We start from the raw sequence: 22,056 nt of genomic DNA on the forward strand, positions 1-22,056 counted from the left end.
TTTTTTGTAGCTAATTCACTTCGAGGATTAGAAGTTTATTCAAATTGATGAGTTACCTCATTTTAAGGGCTCCATTTAAGAGAAAATACACATCTATCAGGAATCATAAAGTAACCTCATTCGATGGATATAGTTTCTCAAGCTGCATTTGAATGCCCATGCAATACAGTCGAGGTGCTCAGAAGCATTGAAAAATGCGCAATGTCTCTCTCAATTACGGTCCCGTCTATTCAGAGCGTTACGGTAAGTAGAATGACGTAGTGGCACACCTCCGCGCTGGAAGGAATCGAGCCAGCAGCAGCTGCATCCAGCAGCGAGGTCACTCCGTGTTCAGCGGCTCCTTCTCCCCCTGTGTTGGCCTTCAACACCAGCTGGAGCTTGCGGATTTGGCAGCATGTTTATCTGCCCAGCGGCGCCTTGTAACAGGTATTAATAAAGCATATTTGGTGGCTTAATTTCACACAGCTAAAGATGATGTGTCGCATGAACCTAATCACCCCGACTGGAGTGATACGCGTGAAGTATAAAAATATAGTCCGGAAATACACCGTCCCACTGTGCACCTGTATGTCAGAATAATGTGTGTTTTCCAGGAGGTTGCCAAGGAAACTAAACATGAATCCCCTTATTTCATTGGAGTGTTTCTCTCTCGCAGTGCAAGTATGTCGAGCTCGAACAGGGAAGCAAATGCTGCAGAAGCCAAGAGGAGTGAGCTCAGGACCACCGAGAAGAAATGCTGTGAGTTTACTGACCTGTTAAGGGTGAAGTAGTTCTCCTTCTGTCAGTAATTAACATTAGGTGTATCACATTTTGCATGTTTATGATAAACTGTTTGTCAAACTTTAACACATTTCACACGAGATTGGAACCTAGTGTAGCTACTTCTGGTGATAAGTGGAGGACACCCTGGACGTTTAGACTCACACATTGGTACGCCAATTTAGGGCAAAAGGCAATTAAAATCGCTAGAAGGCCACATTATACTATTACTAAATTTATCGTTTGTTTTGTGTTTTTATGACTGTATTTATGACACCATATATTAATATTGATTCAAACGGTTGGATGAGATTGTGAAAAGATCCTGTGAATGGAAAACACTATTTTCCTGTTACAAGACAAGACAAATTTAGATTGCAGCGTTTTGATGGCAGGTTTAAGCATTTTTTCTATGCAGGATACCATTAAAATTTGGCACAATTTGCTTGACTTAGTGTTCTAGTCTGTAAGAGGAATGTAAACATCCCAATGCCCTGTTTCCCTGCTGCATTCCTCAGCAAAAAAACCTGACACTCCATTTACACGGTGACAGATACAATTGAATGTGCCACCGTTTATGACGCCGGCGTCATGAGAGCTGTTTGACCCCTCTCTCACGCAGTCAGCATCATGCTGCATTCTGAAACACAACCGCTCTGATATTTACTCAATGGAAATGCTAAGAAAACAAAGTGGACATAACTGTGAAAACAACAGAATACAGGAACAGTTGCTGGTGCTCAATCTGCTACATTGGAGGATAAATCGTTTGTCTCTTAGAGGTCTCATGAAAAGTGCAAAGCAATGATTCGAAAAAGTGAAATCATAGCTTTGTCAGATTAGCGATCTAGCTTCTGTGTCCGGTTTGTTCCGACAGTCAGTCAACAAGTATCAACAGTGATTTTGAGTTGTTTGTCACCACAAGTGAACTTGTAAAATTAGTGTTCGTTTTTTTCTATTTACATGAAATATCACATCAAGTTATGTTCATGTAGAGGACAAGAAGCAAGAGTCCCATGGAATTTTGGAAATAATAAAACAGATATTACAATATTCTGATTAAATACAGCGTCAGTTCAACACCACTTAGTCCTGTTCAGGATTGCGGGGAGTGCTGGAGTCTATCCCAGTGGTCGTTGGCAGGAATACACCCTGGACAGGTCATCAGTCCATCGCAGGACACACACACCATTCAAACACACACACGCATGATTATCACAAAAAGTGATCCTCTAATTGTCCCGACACTTGGCACTGAATAGCTTTCACAGTTTAAATGGTAAAACAAAAGTTTTGTGTGCAAACGTGGGAATAAATCTCTCTGAAGATTACAATACGGTTTTCTTGTCCTCACCGTCATCTTTGTTCAATCAGTTTGTTGCTGTAAAGTGTTCGTCTGTGTGTCTGTTCTTCTTTCTGTATTTTATTTTATTCATGAATTCATTTTTTTCAGCTTCCTTTTGTCTTTAACTTTAAAGAATAATCATGCATTATGCAAAAACAACCCTGTAGTAATTGTCAATGCAAGTCTATTGTTGCCTTTTCCTCTAGTTGTTTGTTATTTATTATGTAATTTCATTATCTTCTCTGCCATTGATGTGTGTATTGAGTTGTACTCTGACATCCTTTTTTTTTTTATTGAATCCTAACCTTGCAGTCATGTCATGATTAAATGTTGTCACTATCTCCACGTTCTGGTGTAGCATGGGCGTCCTACATGACGAACTCGCCGACAGTCATCGTCATGATTGGTCTTCCTGCAAGAGGAAAGACCTACATGTCCAAGAAACTAACGCGTTACCTCAACTGGGTCGGCGTTCCCACCAAAGGTACAGACTTAAGCCTGTTTGAATTTACCCTCTCCTGAACTGAGGTTGCACTGTCAAGTAGAAGCCCATGTTCCGCACAAAAACTATTCAGTCAAGTTACTTATGATGACAGTAACAGTAGATATGACGACAAGCAGATGCAGTTGATATGATAACAGTTCCCACTTTTTAATGATGTATACTGAATAAATCCTGAAAGTAGCTTGACGCTGATCGCTGAGATGCAGAAGCCTTTAGAGGCATATTTGGGATTCCAAAGATTCTTTCCTTTGCAGCCTCATATTCAGAGTCAAACACTGCTCACTTCACTCACTTGCTGGTGACTGTGGTACACAATGAGCTGTTGACTGGTTATTGCATTATTCATTTTTTTATAAGTGTTTACAGTGATTCTTAACCATGGGGCCAGGGCCCTTGCTTGGCCTGTGAGTGCCCCCTAGAGGCCCGCTAAAAGTTTTTTTTATTTTACGCCTTTGTTCCGTGAGGGCCGTGAGACGCTCAGTTGTAATACATGAGCCACATATGGTGGCAGTAGCGAGTCACTGAATTGACTTGACAGCTGCCAATCTGTGATAGTTAACAACTATGGAGAAGTTCTTGAAAAGAAAAAATGATAAAGAAAGTGATGCCGCTGCCCCCAACAGTAAACACTGTTCATTTAAGCACCTTTTGAAGCAATTTTGAAAATTAATTAGAACACTTATGGCGATAGTTTCGTTTACACTTTACTTATATCTTCGAGTTTAAATAAATTATATTATTTTTATTTTATGATATTTAGACATGGTTTTATTATATTTATTTTATTCAGAATTTTATTAATTTTTTCCAATTTTCTCAACTGTTTGCATCAAGTGTATTTTTTTAGTAAATGTGATGAATATGACTTGCTGCTGGTTGGACTTTTCAATGACAAATAAATATCTTTGCAATGATCACATGGTTTCACGTCATTTCACAAGGTTTTGGTTTGTTTACATGTACATTAAATACATTACATTAAATATGGTTATTGATCACAAATGATAAGAGTAATGAATCAGTGCTATTCCTTGAATGGGCCCCGGGCCCATTTGTTTTGGGAGAGGTGGGCCCCGAGATCAAAAAGGTTAAGAACCCCTGGTTTAGACCATTTCAGTTTCAGCTCTCTTTTCCATAGTTGTTTTTCCAATTAGATAGCTGCTTTTACACAATCAATACAACTCTCTGGCTCATAACAGAATTTCAAATGAAAATAAATTTTCATTCTAACAAACTTCATAGTTTATCTTAATTTACTAAAGTCAGAATTCAAACCTGAATCTTGACATTAAAGTAACTGTTCTAATGTCTGTGTTCTCGTTCCAGTATTTAATTTGGGTGTGTATCGCAGAGAAGCTGTCAGATCCTACAAGTCGTACGATTTCTTCCGCCACGACAACGAAGAGGCCATGAGGATACGCAAGTAGGTCTCACAGTAACTCAGCGCACTATTTCCACAGCTTCTGATCCGTGACATGGCCAGGCTCCCAGCAGATTTACACCATTCAATTCTGACCCACATATCAAACAAGCTGTTGCTGTCAATCTGATTCTGCTCGTTCAAATATGGCAAACGCTGAAACACTAACTTGGCAAAAAAATCACTTGTTTTTTGTTTAATAGTAATTCAATTTCAAAGGTTAGCATGTGGCTGATAGCATCCTGAAACAGCCACTCAATTCTTTCTCTTGGGAGCACAGTGGAATTGTTTTTAATGCAGCTGTCCGCAGGCAGTGTGCTCTGGTGGCTCTGCAGGACGTGAAGTCATACTTGACTGTGGAGGGAGGTCAGATCGCTGTGAGTCTACTTTACTGCTTTGCCTGCGTGAGCGTGTCAGTCTCTGTGCTCCAAAACTCTATCGAGCTCGCGGACACATCTGTCTGGATGAAAGTGGTAATCCTGAAGTGTCCCAGAAACTGACCTGTGGCCTTGATTCTGTCGTCAGGTTTTCGACGCAACAAACACGACCAGAGAGCGGAGAGACCTGATTCAAGATTTCGTACGGGAAAATGCCTTCAAAGTGGGTGTTGTGGGAAGTCAGGTTCACTTTTCCACGAATAATTCAATTGTTTTCATTATATTTAAAAACATCAGATTTATTTTGAAAATGACCATATTAATGTCTGGTTTTGATGTTTTCTAAATGTTTGCCACTTTTAAACATGATGAACAGCATTCCTCTCACACTGTAAGGATGACTTAAAAAAAAATCATATTGTTGCAAGCTGTGAGATTTTATGTGTAGTAAAGAAATGATCATGGTTAGTTCCTGCAAGAGAAGGAGTCAACTTTGTGTTATACTTTGTTGCTATTTATTTTTTTGTCATCTGGCAATATTAACACTTGCCTGGTAATGTTGTTTATCATTTTATTATTATGACCATGGTTTACTTAGGTAGCTAATTGCTATATTATCTTGCTTACAAGTGTTGAAATATCTCCTCTCTCTGGCACTGTCGGCTCCGTCGACCTTCATAACCCCCACCTGGCTTGTTTTGTCGGCAGGTTTTTTTCGTGGAGTCTGTGTGTGACGACCCGGAGGTCATCGCTGCGAACATTCTGGTACAGTATGCAGCGTGACTCCTGGCAGGACTATAAACTATTAATAATCCCTGTCTGTTATGTAAGACATTGTATTCGCCTGTTGAATTTCAGGAAGTGAAAGTTTCCAGTCCAGATTATCCCGAGAGGCACAGGGAGAGAGTCATGGACGATTTCCTCAAGAGAATCGAGTGCTACAAAGTCACATATCAACCTTTGGATCCTGAGGAATATGACAAGTGAGACAATCGTGACTGTGATATTCTAGTTTTGTAATGTTCTACCACCACAGAAAACCCTGGTGAAAGTCAAATAACTTTAAGAAATGCAATGTGAATAACAAGGAAAAGTGTTGAGCTGACTACACCAGGTTATCAAATATATAAATGACCCCGTGATGTAATCGCTAAACTATAGAAGCCCATTCCCAGTCTGTAAAACCGTGATGTAATCGCTAAACTATAGAAGCCCATTCCCAGTCTGTAAAAAAAAGAAAAAAATGGTGTCGGAGTACTTTTACATTTTTCAAGAGAACACTAATGTCATCAACAAGCAATCGAAATCATTTTTTGGAAACTTTTTTATTTCTTGGTGAATTGTTTGGTCACCTTTTTCCCAACCTTTTTGTCCTGGTGATTTTTTTTGAAGATTTTTTTGTTCTGTGTGACACCTTCCTTTTTGGTCACTTGTTTCCATATTTTTTCTGCCTTTTCTTACCTGGTGATTTTTTTCATGTGGATGAACGGCATATCCGACAGAACTGGGACCAACTTAGTCCTTGTGTGGACTAGCTCTAGACCTCCATGTAGCATTTTCCTTTGAAAATTGAGCGGATACGGGAGCACACCGGACGTGACCCGTAGATACATAGTAGTAAAACTACATAGTGGTAATTAAGTGATCATTTATATATATAAATGATCACTGAACATATATATATATATATATATATATATATATATATATATATATATATATACACGACGTATACACATGAAATAAAAAAATACAAGCTGAGTTTCATGAATCCGCACTCGCTGGTGACAATCAGGTCCATGGTTCATGTGTCCTGCAGGGACCTGTCTTTTATCAAAGTCATGAACGTGGGACGGCGCTTTCTTGTGAACCGGGTCCAGGACTACATCCAGAGCAAGATCGTCTACTACCTCATGAACATCCACGTGCACTCGCACTCAATCTACCTGTGTCGACACGGAGAAAGCAACCACAATGTTGAGGGCCGTATTGGAGGAGATTCTGAACTTTCTCCACGTGGGAAGCAGGTGAGATAAAGGAAACTAATGTCCCTCTGTTTGCAGATTAAAGTGCCTTTGAAATAGTGATTGAAGCATGTTTCTGATCTCCCCAGTTTGCACACGCTCTCCACGACTTCATCAAGGAGCATGAGCTGTCAGACTTGAAGGTTTGGACCAGCCAGCTGAGGAGAACCATACAGACGGCCGAGGAACTGGGTGTTCCCTACGAGCAGTGGAAGATTCTGAATGAGATTGATGCTGTGAGCAGCTTCATCACTCTACTTTATACATCACAGTGATGTGACTCCCATCTGAAATGGTCTGCTATCACAGGGTGTGTGTGAGGAGATGTCGTACGAGATGATCCAGAGGAGTTTCCCAGAGGAGTTTGCTTTAAGGGACCAGGACAAGTATCACTATCGCTACCCAGGAGGAGAGGTCAGCTGACCCAAGTTTTATTGATGCTTTCATGTCTGCTAATTTTCCTCTTTGATGTTCAGTCCTACCAGGATCTGGTCCAGCGTCTGGAGCCAGTCATCATGGAGTTAGAGAGACAAGGAAACGTGCTGGTCATTTGCCACCAGGCTGTGATGCGCTGCCTCCTCGCTTACTTCCTGGACAAAAGCGCAGGCAGGAAAATCCAGTCATATGATGATTTATTAGCTTGTTTTAATCCCATCTTCACTCTGCAGAAGATCTTCCCTACATGAAGTGTCCCCTCCACACCGTCCTCAAACTGACCCCTGTGGCTTACGGTAGGACATCGACGCTACCATTTGGACTGAAACAAGTTCCAAAACGTTTCTGTTCGCCTGCACAGGCTGCAAAGTGGAGATGTTTTACCTGAACGTGGAGGCAGTCAACACGCACCGAGACCGGCCACTCGTAAGTGCTGAGTGCGTTTTTACATGATGGGTTTGAGCATGATGCCAAACATTATTAAGCCGGTCTGAGCTGAGCTTCAACTGGAACATGACTGGAATGTAAGCAAGATTGCATGGCTGATTTTTACCATTCTGTTTGTTTCAAACTAGCTTGGAGTGTGTATCTGCTTTTCTCCTGTTCATGATACTCTGACAAAGTTTTGTGTTTTAATTTTACAACTATGCAATTTTTATTTTCTACTTCTTCCACTGAAGTATGTTTTTGTTCAACATGGCTTTGCCAAAGACTGAAATGGAACATGTAGAAGGTCAAGTGTGACCTCAGAGTTAGACCTCAGTTGATTTTTAGTCACTATTTTCATGGTGAAATTGTTCAATCAATTGTTCCAAGGTTCAATGTTATGAACAGTTAAACGTTAACTATTGGCTATTGAAATGGCAGTAGTAATAATAATAATAATTTTCGTTATTAGTCACCTAACTGTTTCCTCCATGAATATTAGTGAGAAGGCGACGCTTGCTGGACAACCCCGGTACTACATTCACAGTGCCAACGAATCACGCGGTGGGCAGGTCATAAAGGCAGCACGAGACAACTCAAGAAATCGCTGGGACCTGGCGAATTATCTTCCTGATTTCACTCTCCCTACTTCACACTTTTTAATATCGAAGTCACACATATTTTCCATTGCTTTTCCTGAAGTGGCTTGACCATCGAGTGAGTGGTTATTGGTTTCCGCCTCTTCTTCTCTTCCCCTCACCAAGCTGCCATTCTTCCCTGCCAGGGTAAGATCCCGAAAGACTCTGCCGTCCTCCTCCGCCGAAATAGTTACACTCCCCTCTCCAGTCATGACCAAGTCAAGCGTCCCAGGCTTTACAGTGCCGGCAACCAGCCGTGGCCCCCGCTGGCTCCCACTCCATCAGCTCTGATGCCAGAGGAACGGGAAAGCCAAGTTAGTGACTGAGTGTCCAGCTCCTGAAACTGCCACCATCAGTCATCAGTCTGACCTTGTGTTTGGAGTTGTGTGTTTGTGTGTATTTTGCTGGACTCCTTCTCTTGCAGGAACTAACCATGACCAATTTAAATTATGGAATTTTGATTTTTCTAATTCTTGCATGACTTCTGCTTGACTTCATGGCTGCCACCATTGTGAATGTGCACAAGAGCATTTGACCAAACCAAATCCAGTGGCATTTGGCTGCACATGCAAAACAAGTCTTATTAAAAGCAATGTGCTGAGGGATAGGCACAAAACTGCCTCATTAAAACTTAAATTTCTATGTTTTAAGCACCACTTGTTTGCAGCGTCCAGTCCAACTGTGGAAACAACCTGCATGCAGGAGTGAGACAAAATCAATGTTCACATTTGTCTGTGTGTTTTACATGTTACTTCATCTTTTCTCCACATCTCTATCCGTCTCTTTCCAAAATTTATCCAACAGTATCAGAGAGGAAGCCAGAGTCAGTGAGTATAGTCGTCACCGTCTTGTCTTTTCCCCTCATTCATCCATCGCTCCGCTGCTGTGTACACTGTGTTGGTGTTTGTAACAGTAGTGATATTTGGTGTGAGACATGCTGTCAATGCACTGCTCTAAATCAGGGGTCATCTGACCGGTCCTCGAAGAGTGGTGCAGGTTTTCAATCTAACCAATCAAGTTCATACCTTTAACCAATGAGGGGTCAGTTGAAACAAGTAGCACCAGACCGGGTGGATCAAAAACCTGAGACCCGTGCTCAAAATAATGTATTTTATATTAACTGACAGATGCTAACTGAGGTTAGCACATAGCAGCTATCCTTTACAACATTTTACCCAAAATAAGTGACTGAAACATTGTTGTTTGCTCAGCCACTTCATCGTGTACAATGGACTGGGTTTAAAATCCAGCGGCGGCTATAAATTTGAAAGACTGTTTGCAGCATTCTAATGTAACGTTAGCTGGTGAGCGGTCTTGGCACATATTAGATTAGATGTCCTTTATTGGTCCCACAGAGGGGAAATTCAACATAATAAATTGGACATTTTCTGTTTTATAGTGAACATAATAATACTCTTTCCTTTCACCAATATCCAAATATAGACTCATAAATGTTTCCTGGAAGACCTGAGCCCTTTGCTACTAAATGCTAATTATAGCTACTCCAGTCCCCAAATATAGTGTTTCATTATATTGAAAACATTTACTGAAAATGCTCAGAATTGCATTCATAGGTTGGCTGGTGATCCACTAAGGAGGCCATGACCTCACCTAATGAAGTTGTATTTATATAACAGCAGAAGATAAGAACAAAATACTGTTTTGGGTTGATAGGTTTTGCTAGAATACTGTGGAAATACAGGGGCTGGGTGAAGCAAGATATTAAATCTGATGCCAAATTGTGCTGAAATATATTTGAGTCAGGATTCTCTTATTTCTTTAAAATAACAAAATCTATAAATACTGTTTAGTCTAAACGATTAATACACACCATGAGTGACCTTCTTTCTTTCTCTTAGGAGTCATTGTGTGAAGAAATCGACTATGAGAGCTCAGAGGAAACTGTTGACTGTGCCCGCTCCTGAATGAAGGTCACCTGGCACCTACAGAGGGGACCCGGGTCAAACGTGACCCTGTAATATGATAAAAGCTGCTTCCACTATAGTAATGGCACAGTATGAACACACTGACACATTAGCAGTGAAACTCCTTGTGGAAATATACAGTATATTTATGATCGACTTTGATTGCAATAGCTGCATGTCGCTGCCTGGAAACAGGAAGAACCCAATTTGAATGAACATGAGAATCCAAGTTATGATGGATTTATTCTCATGGCGATGATAATCCCATACTGTGGTTTAATTTCTGTCTCGTTTGGAAACCTCTGTGCCTTTTTACAGACAATGTCTGTTAGCGCAGATAAAGCTGTGTTTTGCAAGTATTGTTGTACACGAATATATCAAAACAATAAATACATACTCATCACATATGTCTTCGTGAGTTGTTATTTGCCATGACATCTATTCCTGTTGTGTGTAGCCTACTTCTTGGCTGTATGAACGGATTTTTGTGCGCAAACCCTCCAGACTCTTCGGTTTATCAACTCCGGTATTTACGGTAAAGCAATGCAGTCGTGCGTCATGATGTCATACTAGCGTGATGACGCACTGCGTCGCTCAGTTGATGTTTATTGTTCTGTGCTGAGCTCCAGTCTACGGCAGGTAAGAAAACCCACTCAACACTTCTCGACGTCATTTCGTAATTGTGTTGCAACGCGACTTTTATGACGCCGAGAAGCTCGTCGACGCTTCCCACAAAACCGTGTGTGAACCGTGTTTAATTCAAAGTAATAATGCTAACGTGCTAAGAAAAACTCGCCTTCTTTAGCTCGTGTCAGGCGTTCAACGCCTTCAAACATCGCCCCTGTTCATGTTCACTAACTTATTGAGTTGTCGGGCCGTCGTCCTGTTTGTGTAAGTTTCGAAGTTGTGCTATCTCTGTCACGGTGTCCAACAATGGAGCGTTTCTGATGAGTCATCTAGACAGCTAGCGTAGCATCATCTCGCTGGAAGATGTGTGGAGATGAACGCACACCGCACTACCGCTGTTTGCCGACTCCCGCTGTGGAGCTACGCCAACAACTCGCTGGAAGGCAAATCAAAGATGATGCTTGATGTTTACGTCACGTGAGGGACGATTTTCAATTACCGTTACTGATCAACCTGGCCAATCAGCAGGCGAATTTGGTGCTGACGCCATCGGTGTCAGAATTAAGACGCGGTTTTATTTATGGCCGTGAAGAGCGACGACGTAAAACTATAAGTATATGAAGACTTTTAAGTCCACACAATGACTGGACTATGGAAGAGAGTGAAACTCAGAATGACTGCGTTCAGGCGTGAATTCGTCGGGTAGGGGTGAGCACTAATGCAGTGATGACTTAAACGAATCATTTTTCCCCAGTCAAGACATATTCATGTGGTCTGTAAGAATCATAGTGATTCAATTCTCATGTTGTGCTGATGCACGTGTCTTAAAAAACAAGTAGTTTATATGCTTGGGAATGTAAATAAAAACAGGCCCACACATTTAAATAGATTACCATCCTCCTGTAGCAGTGCACACAACAATGTCTAAATTTGTGTGGAATATAATAGTTAATATTGCTCTTGAATGAGTTGCACACATTTCACTGTTTACACCAGTTTTGCTTAATTATAGAAGCAAGTTGCAGAGAAGTAACATAACTAGAAGAAATACCCTATAACTTGCCGCATTATCCAAAATTCTAATGTTTGCATTCTGGCCATACTACACACAGTAGGAAAAAAAATCAGCATGAAGCCCAAAGACCGCAAGGGTCACTGCCGACTTGACCTGCTGTGGGACGGAACGTAGACAAGAAGCAAACTGACTGAGAAACAAGGAAGCAAAGGGGTGGGGGTTGTTTTATAGCACAGTAAAAAAAAGGCTTTTAATCATGACCTGTAAACATCACTCCTCTGCAGCCGCTCTCACCTGTTACAGCCTGGTCATCTGAGGGGCTTCAGTTCCACAAGCCATACTTGTGTTCTCTCATTTGGTTATTATGATGTTGATCTGTCTATAAACAACAAAAAACACCATAATCGTGTCCATTTCTATGATATGTGTTGAGTTGTCTCGCTGTTGTGACACTTGATCACGCATGATTTCTGGCTTCTCGATGGGTGGGGATCAGAATAAGATTCTCAGGGCGCATCACAGACATCATGGAATGTTTATTCCTTGGTCACATCAGTCGGTGGGAAATAACTTTTAAGAACATGGGAAATTATATTTTAACAAATTCAAGTCGCACCTGAGTATAAACTGTGACTAATCGTCCGGAAACTAAGGTAATTTAGTTGTTGACCATAGAGTGCCTGAAGGACTCGCTCTCACCAAGCTGGTGGAAGAAACTCTGGTTCACTCCCAGAGTTGTCTAAAGCTGCATCACACCTATGACCTTCTTAGCACTGGTACTGCAGCTGCCCTAAACTTTTCTGTCTAACAGCTCATCAGTGATTCACTCTTCCTGTTGGCAGAGAGTTTATCCATCTCTAAATGCTCTGACCTTCTCTGGCAGGCAGGATGTTGCGGCTTCGCTGTAAAACTAAAAATGGGAGCCACATAATGCAGGGCCTGACTCACCAGTCCTGTGTGCAAGAGCTGAAGAAAAAGGTGGAGGAGCTGACCGGGATCCCGTGTGACGTGCAGAAGATCATGGTGGGTTACCCTCCGTCCAATCTGGACTTGCGCAACGGAGCCGCTCACCTCAAGGACTACCCCATCAAGTCAGGTGATACTCGATAGAAAACGCTTGTTTTTGTTTCAATGTTTCGAATGTGCTGCTTGTTCTTCTCCAGAAGTTGGTGCTTTGATGTGCTGCGGTGCTCATCAGCCCTGTGTCTGCTTTGCAGGTGACACGCTGATTGTAGAAGAAGACAACAAACCGAAGTCTGTAGATCGTCCTGCCGTGACCTTACCTCCTCGACTGGACCTCGCCCCCATCCTCAAGCGCCGGGTCGTGCCGGCCGACAACTCCTGCCTCTTCACAAGCGTGTACTACGTGGTGGAGGGTGGCGTCTATGACCCCGCTTGTGCGCCCGAGATGAGGGGCCTCATCGCCCAAGTGGTGTCCAGCGACCCGACTGCGTACTCTGAAGCTGTTTTGGGCAAAAGCAATGAGGATTACTGTTCCTGGATTAGACGCGACGACACCTGGGGCGGCGCCATCGAGGTGTCCATCCTGTCTAAGTTCTACCAGTGCGAGATCTGCGTGGTGGACACTCAGACGGTGCGTGTGGATCGATTCGGGGAGGACGCCGGCTACCGCAAACGGGTGCTGCTCATTTACGACGGCATCCATTACGACCCGCTTCAGAAAGAGACGCCTGGCTCCGACGCCCCGCCCCAGACTATCTTCTCCACCACTGATGACATCATCTTGGCCCAGGCCCTGGAGCTGGCCGACGAGGCTCGACGCAAGCGGCAGTTCACGGACGTTAACCGCTTCGCGCTGCGCTGCATGGTGTGTCAGACAGGCCTGGTGGGACAGAAGGAGGCCCGGGAGCACGCCAAGGAGACGGGCCACACCAATTTTGGAGAAGTATAATATCGCTCACGCCAACAGCCACCAAACTGACTCCCCCTATGTCAGGCAACTGTCCGTCTGTGTCCTCTACCTCACAGTCACTGACATGACATCTCAAGTCTGGTCAGTATTACACACCTGCTGAGTTCTGCTGCCATCTCGCTATGAGACAGCTCCAGAACCAACTCGGTCCAATAAACACTTCCTGCTAAACAAGTACGACGGCGGCTCATCAGCTCCACTCGTGCGCGTGTGTGATGGCACTCTTGACACTACTCACTGTCTTAAACGCCATTTGACTGTTATCCATGACTTAGCGTGTTTTAGTTCCAACCCAGACTGATCAATGAGCCGTTTCATTTTAGCCGACTTCTGATTCAAACGTGCTGTTTACTGAGCTGCTGTGGCCTTCCAGGTTTGGTGGGTTCGTTTTGTTGAACCATATCACGGAATCAGTATCCTGCTTTGTTCACTCGTCTTGAGCTGAACGACCCATTTGTGTGCTGTAACATTTAGTTCGAGACGCCGGAGCGGACGCTAGGTGGCGCCAAAGTTAGATTTTAAACCTTTTGGAAAAAACGATATTCTAGTGTTTACAAGTGGCGCTTGGGATGAAGATTTGTATGTGAACTTCGAACATCAGGTGTAGGGCGTTCTTTCTTTTTTTTTTTTAAACTCAAACAAATTGCATCAAAACTGGTGGGAACAATGCAACTGTGATCAAATTGGAGAACTGACATCGTGACGTTTCATGCACAGGCTAAAGTTGAACAATTGCAAACTTTGGCCCCAGACTCAGCTTTTTTTTGGTACAATATCGCAGTCCGGAGAAGTCGCTACAAATGCTGAGTCACCATTTTGGCTAGTGCTCAAGTATTTTGTGGAAACTTGCAGATGAGGTTTTTGCTGGTGTTAAGTGGTTAATAATTATCTTCAATATGATTTTGAATGAACATTGTCATCAGTTTCTTTACGATACTAAGTTCAGAAAAAGACATGATCATAAAGCTTGAAGGACACTAGCGCAGTGAAAATGATCTTGCTGCATGTTCAGCTCTGTTTATCGCGACAGTTACCCTCATTCAATATTGTTATGAAACACATCAGTCGGTCATATTTCTTCTGTTTCCTTCTGAGCTGTTGGAAGAAATTAAATGATGGTGCTTGTAGTTACATCCACGACAAAAAAAATCTGATTTCGGAACAGTAAAGGTCGATATTTTCAAACTGGAATTTCATCTACTTTATCTTTTTTGTTTCAGCAAAAAGTCAAGACTATAATTGATTTTTTTTTTTTTTGTAGCAATAGTTAACCTCAGAAATCCATGACACTTCACCAACCCATCACGTATTAAACATGCCAAAGTCCAAACATTTTGTTCTTCACTCTGATGCCCCTTTAAACACATTTAAAGTGCTGATATTTTTCTTTTGAGTTGATAACTTTTGTATGATTTGAATCATCATGGTGCTATGAGAAAGAATCATGTGGTTGCATTCACTGTGTTTGTTTTTGTTTTTTTGCTGGTGCTTTATAATTATGACTTCTGTGTAGCCAAGCAATGTTACGTTGTGACGGTGGACGTTGTCGATTTAAGCTACACATCAGTGAAAAATGTTCTCTCTAGTTCAATATCAGGAATAAGCTCTCTTTGAGTCGTTCTTACTTTAGCAATGATTTCACACACTCTGTTTTTGGTTGTACATGTGTGATGTCATTACCAACCCTCCCATTCTTGGCTGTTACTTTTCCTGTTTACATTAACATCAAGCTGGCAAACAAGTGAAATGGCTTTTTTTTTAATATCTCCAAGTTCTCAAGACTCTACAAGGACATGAACGAATGTTGCACTCAAAAGCACTACAAACTGGAGTAACTTGATTTTGTCAGTGTTGTGACACAAATAAAAGTCTTTCTGTACACACTACTTTACTCCTTAAGACAATTACTCATCAGTGTCATGATTTCTTCGTCTAGGTTTGAGGTTTTAATCCAGTAAATGACTCCCACTCAGCTGATCAGTGGTGATCCAGAGTGATCGCTGAAGGATTAGATGTGTGTTATTTTTGGGAGCATCAACGCATAATGGGATCTGTCCAATTGTTCGCTCACTTTCAAGAGCCACAGCGTTGTCATGGAACGTGGCTGCAGTTGATCCTGCTGAATGCAACACTGCTCACTGCAGATGAACGCTGCAAAGCTATTGAAAAATCGGCAACTTGTTTCAGTATTTGCTTATTAGACAGAAAAATCCTATCTTGATGTCTTGGTTAATTCTCATGAAAGATGAGCTTCGGCTCTGTGTCTGGTTAATAAAGTTTAAATTAGATTGGAGCAGTGACTGTCAAGGAGGAATCAGTTTCAGCTCTGATTAAAACAAAATGGAGAACGTTGTAGTCTTGATATCAGCCCTAACCCAAATGACCATTAATACTTTCAACGGCACCTGAATTGGTAGAATTCTTGTTAAAAGAACAAAAAAAGAAAAGGCGTGGGGGAAGCTGATAATTTGAAAAATGCCAAAAAATAATGAAAAAAGAAAATAAAAACTTTCAAAGCAAAGGTATGATCGAAGCATGAAAAATATGTTTAAACTAAACGAGATAGAAATAACAAAAACGTTTATGAATAAATGTAGATGTAAGAGAAAACAAGGAAATAATGTTATTATAGTTTTACCTTTTTTCAATAAAGTTGAGGGGGAAATGTACGGCTCTCATCTTACGGTGTCGTAAACAGCAGTCTATTTGTTTTGTCCGTGTAGAGTAACTGTAGTAACGTCATCGCGAGAGCAGGAATCCCGCGCACGCGCAGACTCGCGGTACGCGTCGGGCTGACCGCAGAAACTGTTGTCATAGTGACGGCCCAAGCGACTGCTGCTCGCTGACTGGCCAGAGGATTAGCACAAAGTCTTCGTGTAGGTGTGACAGCGCGCGCGCTCGCCACTTGACCGACAGACGTAAAAGAGAATGGACAAGTGACGTCAGGGAGACTCTCCGGTAAGTACACGATTGATTTTTCTAACGTTTTGGCTTTATATTCCGGAACATTAATGACAGAAAAGATCCATTAATTAAGCAAAATATACTTAATTCCCATTTGTTTAAACTAATGGAAAGAAAATGGAAAATAATATTAATCATTTCTTGCAATGTAATTTAAACACTTTAAATCGACTTCCACAAGAGCGCACCTGCACATGCGCTTGAGTTTCTGCTTATACATGTGGAAGGTAGAAATGTTATACACGGCCTCCGTGAAGTGATTATTACCTCGAACCCAGCAGACTGTGTGGACGGTGAAACATAAAAACGATTTGACCATATTGCACAATTATGGCAGACATAACTGCTATGTGTCCGTCCCACGCAACAACTGCTGCTGCCGACTGGGTCGAAAACTCACTACTAAGCTGACCAAATCTAATTCAGCTGCTTATTCATGTACTTAGTATCATGTATTACAGTCATTAATATCGCTAAACGACATCACTGCTCCAGTTTCCTGGGTGATCTCTATACGGTCTCAGGTGTTGAATCATATCCAATATCTATACGTTTGTTCACTGAACTTCCAGCTTCATTACAATTGGGGCGCATTAACCATTGCACAAGTGAAGTGATTCCTTCGCACGCATGTCTGTCAATTACTGTAAAACAACGTAGCAGACTGGATGTCATGTAACACTCAGGACCTTCCACCTTGCTGAAACTGATCCAGCAGAGGGAGATTAGGAGCCGCTGTAATCTGAGTCACATGCAGTAAGAAAAGCAGTTAGATATCAGTATGACCCTGTTACTCTCCACCCTGACTAGTCATCAGGGACCATGTATCTGATACACACAGCCAAAGTACAATCTCTAGGAAAACAAGGGTAAAGACTTAGCAGCTTTAATTGCAGCCAAAAAAAAAAAAGCACGCTGATATAGGCAAGAATAGCGACAATCATACTGCTGATAATAAATGCCACGCAGTGCAATTAAAACATATCTTCCATCCACTTTTTTCTACATGTTTACTGGTGGTTTATGGCAATAGTTTGAACTCCTGTCAACAACACCCTTCGACTTCTGCTCGCAATCACTATTACACTCTAAAGTATAGGCGAAGAGGTCAGCATCTGGTCAAGCAGAAATGACTGATGCTACATGGCAGATATGGAAAACTTTAATTACTGGCTGAAGTATCCTCGTCACCTGGACTCCAGTTACTGTCATATAATCCAGGTGTCTCAAAGGTCCCTCCCATTCAGGTCAATTGGAAGACTTGCTCTAGATCAGACAGCTGGATGCTTTTCAGTAAAATACATTAAAAGCATTTTGGCATTAATATCAGCCTCTAGTCAGGACACAGTTCCACCAGGCATTTTCTTTTCTCACCAGTCCTGTCAGCGGTGGTGACCACCAAGCAGTCCACCAGTCGCCCAGGGAATATGGTGTGTGCAACGATGTTCACGTAATGATGATGACCAACTGCACCAGTGTGAACATGAACGTCTTCCTACAGAAAGAGTGGCATGTCATATCAAAACAAATGTGGCATCAAATCATCGGTTTATCAGAAACAACAAGAAAAGCCATTTGAGTCTCCAATTTGGCCCTCATCTCACACGCACCTTCAGAGCACAGCAAGTAAACAACCCTTTTCCCCCTCGACTAGGAAAACAGCAACTAGGGTGTGGACACGATGCCTAAGAGTGACACTTGGCCTGGTGGGGCAGATGTGGAGACTGCGACGGCCATGGACAGCGCCGGCAGCTGCGACAGTGTCGTTAGTGTTAATTCTGCTTTCGTAAGTAACACTCAGAAGTACCACCCCAAACTTCTCCTGGTGCTGATGAAACAACTGACCCAAACAGAGTGATGACAGTCTGGATTATCTGTCAGCTGAAGAGAAGGCCTGCCTCATGTTCTTGGAGGAGACGATCGAGTCTTTGGATACTGAGGAAGATAGTGGCCTCTCCAATGATGAACTTGAGCATCCAACCAAACCAGGAACTGCCCAAATGGGCAGGAGTGGAGTAAATGGTGAGTGAGTTCTGGTTTGACGAGTTCCAGACTAAATATATGGTGTGTAGTGTGTAATAACCGGCTTCCTCTGAAGGCTTTCACATGCATCACTCCATGGATCCCATCAAGGAACATGTTGACAACAAACCAAAGCTGAGCTACCTGGTTCCAACACCTTTCGTCCAGGCCAATGGCTCAGCGTGTCCAGTTTCCCGTCCCAAAGTGGGTTTCCTACTAGAAAAGAATACCAGCACAAAACCCAATCCGGCTCCTTTGATCAACAAAGCGATCCCCCAACAACCCAAGCCTGAAGTTCCTCTTGAGGTTAATGTCCTCATTCAACCTCCAACTAAAACTAAAGACCTTTCCTTTCGGACAGCTGAGGGTGCTTTACCGAGAGGACCTCTGTCTTATGACGCCCTGGTCCATCTGCAGAGGAGCGCGTCCACGAAAAAAACACCTTTGTGTCCCTCAGTGGATCATACCATTGATTCATACAAACCGCCGCCGGTCGTCATGGAAAGCCGACGCTATGGAAGATTCGACCGAACAAATACAGATTCTTCCAAGTTAGCGGCCCCTCCTCCAGTGGTGCCACCCAAACCTAAGACTATTCCTCAGACAGTACAAGAGAAGACGCAGGAAGAAGTGAAGTTGACCTCCAGACCTTCCTTTTACTTGAAAAAAGCTTCAGATCCCAACACAGTGAGAAGAGAAGCTTTACAGAAGTTGGGTTTGCTCAAAGATGATGACTCTCCTGCACCGCTACCCCAAACATCTTGCTCCTATTTGGAGCCAACAAATAACAAATACACAAAAGTCCCATCAAACCTTAATCCTTCCAGATCCCCGTCTTTCTGCGCCTCTCAAGAACCTAAAACCAGGATGCTTCAGAGCAGCGCTAGCTTTCACCACGCGTCACGAAACGAGATGTTATCAAACGGTGGACTCAACAACAGACAGAAGACTTCTAGCCTGGAACAACCAACAGCCCAATATGACGGCACCAGTGGCAAAACAAGCCATAGCAAAACCACACCGCCGCCTCAGACACCGGCTCAAAAGCCAACAAATGCAGTGGGCTACTCTGTGATGATTGTACCGGGGATGGGTGCCGATCGGAAGGAGGCTCTGAGGAAGCTGGGTCTGCTGAAAGAATGAGAATGAGGGCTGGAGCCTTATAGCATTAATGTAGCGGCCAGAGAGAGTTCAAGAGGGAGAGAGATTAAAGGCAGTTAAGAAGGAACGGTTGGCAAACGAGGCAAAAGAGAATTTAAGGACTTGATCTGCGTCACCTATCTTACCTGAGGATTTACATAATTGAACTATCAGACGCACGTTTAGTCCCCAACATGGTTGAGTTGGCCTCCTCTACCGTCACACAGTCTGTCCATCGGGATTTAACATGATCAAGAAAACTCCTTCATATTCATACCAGATATATGTTAGTTACAGTGCGAGTAAAAACTCTTTCTTCACATGTCAAGCACAACTTACGTTTGGTACCTCAAAAACAGGTACATGCAGCTGACAATTTGACACATGTGCCTACTGAATTTCAATATTTTTTACAAAGAATGCAATTTGTGGGATATTAATTGCATGCTGTGAACCATCGGAATCGTGATGAAAGCAGAAATGTGACCTTTTGAGCGCAAATATTTCACTATTTTTTTAAACCCAACACTCATTATTGAATGAAATAAAGTTGAAAGTACAAAGTGGCCTAGCACGTCTCTCTTTTTTGTCATTGCTGCTGTCATAGATCGCCTCTGGTTAGTTCCAGGGTCCATGGAGAGGCAAAAAACAAAGACATAAATATACTAAACCATTTCGACTAGCACAACTGTTTTTGAAATGTTTGTTTGCTTTTATTCAGAGGGTGAAAGATTGAGTTGATGGAAATGAAGGCCAATAAGTCACACTGTCTTTTACGCATACCAAGTCACCAATTTCTGAAGAAATTGCACAATGTAATTACAGTTCTGCTACCATGAGACTTGTTCTACGACTCAAACGTCTCAAGTGAACATCCATAGTCACTCTCACGTTACACTTCATCTCCACTGATCTTCCACTATCTAATTAGCTAGAATCATGCGATCCCCACCGACTTTCTCTACTCTGCTACTCACTTTGCATGTTTGGCTTCTAATTCCTCCTTCATTCACATGGGAGGATTTAGTTATGCAACGTTCCTGGAGCGACCGGACTGCGTGCCGAGTGGATTGTTGCGTGACAGGTTGTGTTGTCATGTCTTCTGTGTCCATGGACGTGCTTTGTTACAGGTGTCATATGTTGGGAGCAGAGATGACTTTGTCAAGTGTTCAGCAATTGTGGTCGTGACTGTGAAACGCGACGTTCTGGCAGCCCTGTGAATTAATTCATCTTAATTGTAAATCGATGAGCGTATTTTTGTGTCTTGTCCCGTGTAACTAGGCTCTTCCCACAAACCTGCAATAGGGTAGCAAGTTGCAAGTAATAAATGAATGACCAATTTCAGACATGTATGTAGAGATGTACATAGGTTGCAGTGTGATTCAGAGTCCTGGTTAAGGTTAGCTATTTGTTTAGGATGGTTAGGTTTACGGTGAGAAGCTGGGGAAAGCATTACGTCAGTGAGTGTTGTGTGTGTGTTTACTTGTTTAGCTATCGTTGTGGGGACTAATTCGCGGAACTACACCTACTTGTTGGACCGTGTTGCATTATGGGGTCACATCAAAGTAACTTGGTTTCAGTTTGGTTCATAGTCCTGGTTAAGGTTAGCTATTTGTAGGGTGGTCGCAAACTACCTCCAGCATTGAGAGTCTGCTGACATACGCCATCACGGTGTGGTACTCCAGCTGTACTGAGGCAGAGAAGAATAGGCTGCAGAGGAGAATAAGGACAGCGGAGAAGATTGGCTGCCCTCTGCCCTCTCTTCAGGACATCAACAACTCCCGCTGCCTCAGTAGAGCTCAGAACATTATCAGAGACACATCTCACCCTGGCCATCACCTGTTTAACCTGCTGCCCTCCTACAGGTCACTCCGCTCAAGAACAAACAGATTCAGGGACAGTTTCTATCCAAGAGCTGTCGTTGCAATAAACTCGAATCTGAATTCGCACTGACATTCACTCACTCTGCACTTTTCACTCTGCACTGGTCACCCGCTACTGAGTAATAACAACTACATCTACCTCCTTAACTTTTTAATTCCTGTACATATCAGCATCTTTTGTTTACACTGCGCTACACTTTATTACCACCTAGTTTTTATTATTATGCTGTTGCACAAGGGAGATGTCACTCAATTGTGTTGCATCATCTGCTACAATGACAATAAAGGCTATTGTATTCTAATCTAGGTTTAGGGTGAGAGGTCCCTATAAAGATAGATACAAACGTGTGTGTATGATACACAAATTTGTCAGGTTTTCGTACTTATAAGGACATGTCGAAAAAAAGAGATGGAAGCTTAATTATGCCTCCTGAATGTGTCTACGGTGCTCGACTTATGGGGACATCAGCATGTCCTCCCCACCATGTCCCCGTAACGTGCGTGCCATGTCAGGTAAAACGTCCCCATAAACCAGCTATACCAACGTAAAGTCATACGCGTGTTTATTTTCGCGGCAGCCTACACACGCGACGGAGGGATTTCATTGGCAGTGGGAGC

At 42.6% G+C, this 22,056-nt stretch overlaps 3 protein-coding genes across 7 annotated transcripts; all 3 read left to right on the forward strand.

The window, feature by feature from the left end:
- Positions 1-284: 284 nt before the first annotated feature.
- pfkfb2b (6-phosphofructo-2-kinase/fructose-2,6-biphosphatase 2b) lies at positions 285-10,250 on the forward strand. 2 transcript variants are annotated; one of them, XM_053868658.1, is made up of 17 exons: positions 285-426; positions 656-738; positions 2,463-2,588; positions 3,936-4,032; positions 4,340-4,406; positions 4,555-4,629; positions 5,115-5,171; positions 5,265-5,389; positions 6,226-6,433; positions 6,520-6,666; positions 6,740-6,844; positions 6,907-7,036; positions 7,099-7,161; positions 7,227-7,291; positions 8,076-8,243; positions 8,734-8,756; positions 9,789-10,250. In XM_053868658.1, exons 1-17 carry the CDS (start codon positions 395-397, stop codon positions 9,856-9,858), a joined length of 1,641 nt encoding a protein of 546 aa, XP_053724633.1. In that variant the 5' UTR covers positions 285-394; the 3' UTR covers positions 9,859-10,250. The 2 variants fall into 2 exon arrangements, with proteins under 2 accessions (XP_053724633.1, XP_053724634.1); XM_053868659.1 differs by lacking the exon at positions 8,734-8,756.
- Positions 10,251-10,441: 191 nt separating this feature from the next.
- On the forward strand, positions 10,442-15,315 carry yod1 (YOD1 deubiquitinase). 3 transcript variants are annotated; one of them, XM_053868116.1, is made up of 3 exons: positions 10,442-10,493; positions 12,380-12,592; positions 12,714-15,315. In XM_053868116.1, the coding sequence occupies exons 2-3, from the start codon at positions 12,385-12,387 to the stop codon at positions 13,406-13,408; spliced, it is 903 nt and encodes a 300-aa protein (XP_053724091.1). In that variant the 5' UTR covers positions 10,442-10,493; positions 12,380-12,384; the 3' UTR covers positions 13,409-15,315. The 3 variants fall into 3 exon arrangements, with proteins under 3 accessions (XP_053724091.1, XP_053724092.1, XP_053724090.1); XM_053868117.1 differs by lacking the exon at positions 10,442-10,493 and adding an exon at positions 10,540-11,183; XM_053868115.1 differs by lacking the exon at positions 10,442-10,493 and adding an exon at positions 10,543-11,189.
- A 1,013-nt stretch (positions 15,316-16,328) lies between these two features.
- On the forward strand, positions 16,329-21,901 carry zgc:158258 (uncharacterized protein LOC791186 homolog). 2 transcript variants are annotated; one of them, XM_053868171.1, is made up of 5 exons: positions 16,341-16,387; positions 17,771-17,823; positions 18,048-18,179; positions 18,247-18,415; positions 18,492-21,901. In XM_053868171.1, the coding sequence occupies exons 3-5, from the start codon at positions 18,075-18,077 to the stop codon at positions 19,556-19,558; spliced, it is 1,341 nt and encodes a 446-aa protein (XP_053724146.1). In that variant the 5' UTR covers positions 16,341-16,387; positions 17,771-17,823; positions 18,048-18,074; the 3' UTR covers positions 19,559-21,901. The 2 variants fall into 2 exon arrangements, with proteins under 2 accessions (XP_053724145.1, XP_053724146.1); XM_053868170.1 differs by lacking the exon at positions 17,771-17,823 and having other exon boundaries at positions 16,329-16,387; positions 18,492-21,899.
- Positions 21,902-22,056: the final 155 nt, after the last annotated feature.

Source organism: Synchiropus splendidus, chromosome 6 (assembly GCF_027744825.2).
Source record: "Synchiropus splendidus isolate RoL2022-P1 chromosome 6, RoL_Sspl_1.0, whole genome shotgun sequence".
Classification (NCBI taxonomy): Eukaryota; Metazoa; Chordata; class Actinopteri; order Syngnathiformes; family Callionymidae; genus Synchiropus; species Synchiropus splendidus.